We start from the raw sequence: 8,061 nt of genomic DNA on the forward strand, positions 1-8,061 counted from the left end.
ACCCCTTCCAGTGCTCTTGCTCGGAGTAACTACCATCTGAAGCTCGTTGCCCATTGCCAAGAAAGCGGTATCTTGCAACAGGACCCCTATTGGGTTGGCCAGCCCGTGGGTGGCCCGTGCACCCACTTGCCTGTCTTCCGGCGCAGGCGCGCACGTTGTATCTTCTCCTCCTTCCTTTCCTCACAGCTTATAGGCAGGTACAGGGTACTTCATGGGAACCCTGCGCCCGCGGCACCCCTCACTGTCCAGGCCGTCGAAAACGGCGCCACATACCAGCTAAATTCAGCGGTCAGAACAGCGCTTTCTCGACTTAATGTGTAAGTACCGAGTCAGCGAGGTACAAGCGGGGTTCCATGACGAGGACCCATGGCGCTAGAAATGGCTTATGGACCGTGCGCTGAGAATTCAGAGGCGTTTGGGGGCGGAAGGCGATTTCGCTAGTGACTGTAACCAACCTGCTGCAGCAACTGTCTCTCAAGGTTTCCCTATACTCAGAGTTGCCATATTCACTGTGTTAGAAGCCTTGTACTGTCGAGGATTCGTCGTCGCAGAGGCTTTTACTTGGAAAAACAAGAGAGCCTTGAGCCTACTATATAAATAGAGATACAGAACCATGATCTTCGTAGTAGCAATTGTAAGGCGGAATGAGGCCAAGAGCCCCAATGACTACCTAAACAATCAATACAAGCCTAGGAAAAATAGACCTGAATATGGGTGCCCAGAACGATACCCATGAGAAACTAAGTCATCCTAAATAGATCTTCCGGTACAAAGGAGAGAGGTCTGTCTATTGTCCCCGGCCCTCAAACCGCTGTCATCCCCTTGGTCTGTTGCTACGCTCCCAACCCTGGCCTCTTGCGCCTGGTACGGACCCGCATCCCCTTGATAGTCTTGTCAGGCGAACCTGGCGCCACTCGCCGGCCATCAGTCGAGGACGCGACCAGCTCAACCTCACTCTAAGTTATCGCTCTGGCAATGGCGACGAACGGCGCGACGAAGACGCCGCAGCAAGCCGGGCAGGAACTACTCTTATTTAATGCTACAACTGCTTATAGCTCGATATTTTGGTCGTACGAGCGGTGGGGTGGCAGGCTATTTGCTTCCGCTGGTAAGAACGCGTAGAACAAATCGTAGTATCCTACTGGCAGCCTCGATTTCGTTAGCGGAGAGCTCTGGTTGGTTTGCCTTGGCGAAGAACTTCTCAATGTCATTGTTTCTTATATAGGTTAGCAGGTCAGCTTAAGGTAGGTATAGAGGATGGGAGGACTGCCTGTTTGACTTGAATCATTGCTGTACGCTCCGAGCAGAAGGCCTTAGAGCGCTAGTTATATTATAGCCGTTAATAGCTTAAAGCAGAGCTCTAGAATTATACGGACGTAGTAGACTATTTAGAAACATTGTAATGATATGCTTCTTTGGATATAAGCAGGCAAATACCGCCAGCCGAATCTGCTGAACTATTTATAATCTCTCTTCTAATTACAATAGCTAAATAGCTATTAATTATATAGCTAGCTTCTATTCTATAGTAATATCCCTATTGGCATCCTTGTCCGGGACCTACTATAGAGGGTTAACCTGCTCTGCTATATTCACTATATATGCAAGACCGGTGCAGACTAGTATATAGCCTATAGTAGTGACTCCGGCAATCTAGGGAGCAGTATATCCTCCTATAGTGACTGCTAAGAACGGCAGAAGGATAGGGATTATAGTAATATGTTCTCTGGAGTAGTATGTAATAAGGAATACAAGAAGAGCGCCTCCTAAGAATACCGAGCGAATGATAACGGCCACTATCCTATAGAGGGCATTGACACTATAATATATAAGAAAGGCTTTAACGACGAAGCGGACGACTTTAAGATGCTAGACTTAAGCTTACTGTCAGTATATAAGCCTATTCTTATAGGAATATCACATTAGAATTATAAGAGACGCTGTTATAACTAAATAACTCTATGAGAAAGGGGGTTTCGCCTACTGTGGGGGTTAGAGCCATTTTATAAAAGGATGGCTCTAATAGCTTTTGCATTTGGCTATTTCGGTGGTATATATGACCTGATAATAGAGACGCGACCTTAGTCTAGGAGGGCTAGATATTTATAGATAATAGTAGAGGGTATAGGGGGCTTATATAATAGCTAGTCTTGACCGGATTAAAGGAAAGCCAGGACCCGCAATTAGCCAGCCGGTTTTCCACCTTCAATTAAAGCCTTGATAACTAATATAATGGCTATGTTAATAGATAGGCTGCCCTATCGATAGGAAAAGGACGCGCCCTATTGGGCCGGCAACTAAGAAAGCCGATCTATAGGTCCTCCGAGCCCTTGCTAATAAAGGAGAGGAGGCGCCTAGGAAGAGGAGGCGTCATAGGAGACCTGCATAAACCCTGAGTTCGATACAATGCCTTGTAATTCAGGGCGTTGCTAACGGTTGCTTGAGGCAACTAAGCCGCTCTAAAGCAGGCAATTATTACCCTCCGCCTATCTATATTATGCTTGCCCCGTTGTCTCGTCTTCTCGTTCTTAAAATTACCAATAAGAAGGCAGTATCTTACTGAGTTATCGCTTCTTTGGCTCTAAGACTCAATGTGCGCTTTAGATAGTCTGCGGACAACTGTCTACCCTAATAATGCTATACGCCGCCCGGGCGACACTTAGACGCCCTCTTTTATAACCCCTTGGTTATACTTTCCTCTTAAGGCAGCCGAGCCCTATTCGGCCTTGTCTCGTCGAGTACCAATGGCAGATGTACTTCTCTAGGGACCAGGCCTTGTCTTCTTATTAGCAGAGTACTTCCCTCGGGATGGCTGCGGCAAGGCAGACCTAGGAATAGTACGCTGAGGATATATGAGGCAGATAAGGGTGACTCTACGGCAGTAGTCTCGGAGCGTCTAGATACTTCTGTTCAAATTAGGTGATTAGGTCGGTATATAGCCAACGAGACACTATAGGAGGCTATAAGTATAAGGGAACCGGAACCGCTATTAGCTTGTTGCCTTTGCCTCCTCTAGCGTCGCTTGCAGAAGTATAGACTAGGAGAGGTGGCGGTCTGAGTCTGGGTCGTTCTTGAATTTCGCCCCGCTCTCGCTGCGCTGGATCTCCGCACCGATTCTGAATGTTTGGACATTCTCGATGCTAAGTGCCTTAAAAAAAGGATTATAGAAAATGGACACCGTAACGCTGAAGCTGGTGGTAACAAGAATCCTAGAGCAGTGCCCAAGTGAACTTGTTAGCGTGTGTGTCGATTGATATGCGTTAAGCTGCGGCCGAGAAAGTCAGACGATCTTTGTCTTCTTGAGTTGGTTTTTCCAGGAAGAGGAGATTACAAACACGGTTTTCCGAGGGATCTTGGAGTTAAGGTTTGGGAGTTTGAGGGAGCTAGGCTTGGATCTTGATGTGGCAGACCAGCATGGAGTCTAGTAGAGCAGCCACAGTATATCTAGTAGTTTGGCAGAGCAGCTCAGCTACAGGGGGTAGCTCAGCTCAGCAGGGTAGTCGGCCGAATAAAACTATGGTAAGGTTACCAGATCTCAGTCGCAGCTACCATTTAATGCGGAAATGCACCGAATATGCAATATATAGGGAAATTAGCGAAGAAGAGAGATGATCAATTAGGAAGGTGGGCCGCGATGCGGAATGCAGGTGGGGTTTTATATGCGGGTGGCACAGACCACCTGCCTACATAATGCTCTCCATGAAGGATATTAGGGTATACCCCATATTATCTATCTACCTTATCATTATTATGATACGTCATATAACATTCCAGATACCGTTCTGGTATCACGCTACAATCACATGCCCAAGGTCACTTCTCATCACACTTTCTGCCACTTGGTATGTACCTTTTCTGCCACTTGATACATACTCTTTCTGCCACTTGGTATGTACCTTTTCTGCCACTTAGTACGTACCTTTTCTGCCGCTTGGTACATACCCTTTCTGCCATTCGGTACGTACCTTTTCTGCCACTTGGCAGCGCTAACCCCTATCAAGGTAGCCTAGCAGGGGAAGGAGAATTCGCCAGTCCTCCCTCTGTATTTCTATCACAGTAGATCAGCTTTTATAGCGAGCCAGTCGACTAACAAGAGGAACCAGACTTGGATGACTAAGCTTGGCTACTATACAGGATTGGTCACTTTATAACTGACATAGATAGGTAAAGCAGTAGGAAGAGTGGCGAGGATTGACGGGTACATCAGCTATGGTAGTAGTAGTAGTAAAAGAGGAATGCAAGCCATAGAGTGGCTACATAGCTAAATATAGATTGTAGGGCATCTGGGCCCGGCCACATCACATGCTCACGTATAAGGCAGGCGCGCAATGCGTTCCTATATTAGCTTATAAAATGGAAACGCTATCCTAAATACACTTCTATAACAATCTATCCTCCAACTAGCATACTAACGCTATAAAGTATCGCTTTAATTTAACGATAATCCTATAGCATATATATATATCCAATGTTTACTTATACCTGTCGAAGCTGACGGAGAAGACAAAAGGGTTACTATTACCATCTAAATACGTTTCAAGACATAGCTTCTCGGAATCCTATCTTTCCAAGCCTTTGCTCAACTTGTACTGTCACGGGCATAACCCGTGACATGTAGGGTTAGGGTTAGAGTAGAGCACGAGGGATGTGGAGCCCTGATCGGGTCCACAGATGCGGTCTGTGCGCAGTGGCCGCCCATAGGGACTTCCCTGCGCCACTGCGTCTCCCATCTTCCTTTCCTCGTGCAACTACAATTGCAGTATCATACCCCCAACATTGGCCCCGTGAAAAAGTCTCCCTCGGATAACAAGCACTAGTCTCGGAATATATAGGCGGTATAGGCGACGATACCCTTTGCTATCGCCATAGGTCGTCTGCGGATAGAACAACGGCAGAATATAAGAAATTAAACTCACTATCCTATACCCTGACTAACACTCCTCTTTACCTTATACTATACCGAGTAAGCATGCTTCAACTGCTGAGGATAGGATGTTGGACATTTGGGGATTGGCCTTCAAGCCTGCTTACTATTTGTACTACTAACCTACGAGCACCCACAGTAGAGAGAGCAAAAGTATAAGGAGTTAAGCCAGAAGAGGAGATTATATAGGCTTCAGGAGACTAGGATCTATGTTAGGATGTATACTAGTAGACTGTATGATAGTTGCCCTTTCGGGTTAGGCTCGCCGGGCGGAATAAATTGTGTATATGTGTGTATGTATACTCCCACCCTCCCGTTCAGTATAACACCTCAGCGTTAGTGAAGCGGATCTCTCCAAGAAATAACTAGACCTAATGGGTCACATCGCCTTTAGCCTCGTCAGTGAGTCACACAAGGGTGAACGTAGGAGGTACCTATTATAGTTGTAGAAGGTGGTCTCGATGGTAGAACATACCCCTTAAATATCACCTTACCTAGTAGGTAAGATAATCTAGTACTCCTTTGCGGATGCAGGATGGGTCACGGTAAGCCTCTGAAATTCTGGGGGTCTTCCGGCTTTCTAGCAGGATGAACGATTCAAAATTCAAATTCCATGACCGCTATACCCGAGGCATGCCGATCTTACCGGACAGCACCTTGGATAGGTCCTAGCAGCAGGATCCATGGTTTTACAAGGGCGGACGAGGGAGGCAAACTCAAAGCCACCTACACCCATTTGCAAAGAATAGGGAACACGTTCTCTTTGCCGTTTAAACGCCTAACAAGTCTGCCAGGGATTTGCCCGCCCTCCCTAGGGAAGGTTTCTCAAGTTTTGTGGGCTGGAACTGACAGAGTCGTTGGCGAACAACACTTGTCCCGCTTGATAGGATAGAAGGATGGAAAAGCGTGGTTCTCTCTGTCCCTTATTCGCAAGTCAAACTGTTGGATGGCTGAGTCTTTCAAGTGAGGACTGCACAAGGTGTCTTCCCGCGGCAGCGGCAGCGGAGCCCCGGCCTACGCTGGCAGAAGCAGCGGTCTCCGAACTGGGAGCGGTTCCGGTGGAAGCAGTGGTGGCTCGAGACCGTCGTCCCGCGGGTCCGGCGACTCCCAGAAATTCGATCCGTGCTGCGACTACTGTCGCGGAAGTGGCAAGTACACTGTCCAGAAGTCCGAGCAGCTGAGGTGCACCGCCTGCGGCGGCTCCGGCGGGTCGTACAGGCAAGTGCCGTGCACCAACTGTTACAAAGGGAAGATGAGCATCAAAGGACCGGTCGGCCCGAAGTGCAATAGGACGTGCACGGTTAATGGCCCGAGACGTACGTGCAATACGTGCTTCGGCCTCGGACATACGACCAGGGTTTGGACTGAGGAGTACATTTGCGACTGCAAGGGGTATTATTGATGTTGGATGTCGGGACAGGGGAGTGTCTATCTCTGCGTTGTTACTGTCATGGGCTGGTCCCATGTGGTCCCCTAGCAGGGGCAGACTGAGGGCTCGAAAATTTTCCGCTATTAGTGCTGTGGAGGAATTGGTCCTTGGGCTGGCCTAGAGGTCTAAATGGTCTGGTACCTCCCAATAGAGAAACGTCTTTTGGCTGGTCCAGAGATATTGAGACGGTGTTCCTAGCTCATTTAAATATCAATCTTCTTCGGCAGTCTGCATTTGGTTGATTGCGTGTGTGCTGCAGCCCCCTCTAAGTCTCTGAGCGCTCAGCCAAGTCTGAGGACCCAGTCCAGGTATTGCCCTCTCTCGGCTCGAGTGGAAGCACAAACTCGGAAGGATCCTCGAGTCTCGCCCAAGACTCGGGTGGAACCCTTGCCTTCACCCATTCCGCCGCTTCAGGACAATCCTGTACAAATTGTAGAAGCTCCTCGGTCAAGCCAGATCCACTAAGCAACGTACTGCGGAGCATGCTTCGTTTTACACGTATTTCCTCGGCACGGGACTGATAAACCCTTGGCGGCTTCGGCTTATGGTGAACCTGAGTAAGGATGTGGTGGGCAACCCGTTCGAATGGATAACGACGGAGCTCGCGGCGCACCCTGCTGGGGAGTGGGTCGCGTATCACCGTACTACTGTAGTTACCGTATCTGAGTTAAAATAGCCATAACGGCAGGTAAATAGGGAGGTTAAGGTGGGTAGACAAACAATTCTGTTCCGGTCCATCGATACCATATAACTGGCGGGTCTGACGGCGGAGTCGGGTCCGGGCCATGGTGGTCTATAAGGAACCAGCACTCGACATTGTCCACGGCGAAGTGGCAGTCGCGGTTCCAATCGCGCTCTCGAAATTTGTCGTACCCGCGCTGCCAGACGTGCTGGCAGATCAAGTTCACCATTGCGTCGTATCTCTCGCCAAACTTAGTAGACTTGTCGCCGGGAATGAGGTGGGTTTGAGTCTGCACCAAGATGCGGACAGGACTGTCAAGATTAGAGGTGTTGGCGGTAGCGGCGGCCTCAGTCGAGGTGGGGTCGACAAGGTTGGGGATGTCCATTGAATGAGTATCGACGGGGTGATTTGAGTATCTTGCGGGTTCTGCCTGGATTGAAGAGGAAACCGCGCTCGGTTTCCCAGCAATACGCTGTGTATACTGATTTCTGCAATTACCGTAGAGTTGGATGCAGGTAGGCTCGAATTGAAAGTGGGATTGAAGACGGCCGAATCGAAGGAGTGGGGCTGTCATCTCGCATACCCTTAAGAAGAGAGCTTGAGCAGGCCAACCAAACAATCAAGTCGTTGGGTGGTAAAGACGTTGGTTCGGAAGTCCCAAAAATCCCCCGCATCAGCCTCGAATACGCATACCTATTGGCCTCAGGCCTTCCTTCCCTCTCTTATCCCGGGCAGTTGGCAACTCAGCTACTACACGTGTATAGATACCGATGTGTTATCTCAGGGCAGGTCTGGTGGGTGATTCGCGGGATGGCCCGCAGGTGACGGGCCCGCCGTGAAATATCACTTTTGCCACGTAGGGCGACCTCGGCCAGCCCGACCCCTGATGGAAACCATATGGTGGCCCCGCGGTGTAATCCTAACATCCCCTTGTAATCACAATTTCCACCAGCGCGTTGCAATTCTTAGCCAATTAGGCGCGTTTATGGCCCTGCTCTATACGTCCTCGCAAATTGCAAGGCGTGT

The 8,061-nt window shown here is 49.0% G+C and overlaps 2 protein-coding genes across 2 annotated transcripts; one reads left to right on the forward strand and one right to left on the reverse strand.

Moving 5' to 3' along the window:
* Window positions 1–5,298: 5,298 nt before the first annotated feature.
* On the forward strand, window positions 5,299–6,326 carry B0T15DRAFT_512990 (uncharacterized protein; the record flags this gene model as incomplete). The annotated part of the gene is made up of 4 exons (XM_062868017.1): window positions 5,299–5,326; window positions 5,423–5,425; window positions 5,459–5,469; window positions 5,904–6,326. 4 exons carry the CDS (start codon window positions 5,299–5,301, stop codon window positions 6,324–6,326), a joined length of 465 nt encoding a protein of 154 aa, XP_062720687.1.
* On the reverse strand, window positions 6,319–7,821 carry B0T15DRAFT_538016 (uncharacterized protein). Its single transcript, XM_062869659.1, has 2 exons — window positions 7,074–7,821; window positions 6,319–7,000 (listed from the first exon to the last, which is right to left on the reverse strand). The coding sequence occupies exons 1-2, from the start codon at window positions 7,607–7,609 to the stop codon at window positions 6,619–6,621; spliced, it is 918 nt and encodes a 305-aa protein (XP_062720688.1). The 5' UTR covers window positions 7,610–7,821; the 3' UTR covers window positions 6,319–6,618.
* Between the last annotated feature and the right edge of the window lie 240 nt (window positions 7,822–8,061).

The sequence above is a fragment of the Chaetomium strumarium genome (genome assembly GCF_033439665.1).
Source record: "Chaetomium strumarium strain CBS 333.67 chromosome Unknown B0T15scaffold_5, whole genome shotgun sequence".
Taxonomy (NCBI): Eukaryota; Fungi; Ascomycota; class Sordariomycetes; order Sordariales; family Chaetomiaceae; genus Chaetomium; species Chaetomium strumarium.

What these genes read in the sequence shown, in the direction of transcription:
- B0T15DRAFT_538016 (XM_062869659.1), bottom strand. Translation starts at nt 7,609, where the DNA reads ATGACAGCCCCACTCCTTCGATTCGGCCGTCTTCAATCCCACTTTCAA. An exon ending in CGATGGACCGGAACAGAATT is followed by an intron (nt 7,001 to 7,073) that starts GTTTGTCTACCC and finishes CGGTAACTACAG; the next exon opens with TAGTACGGTGATACGCGACC.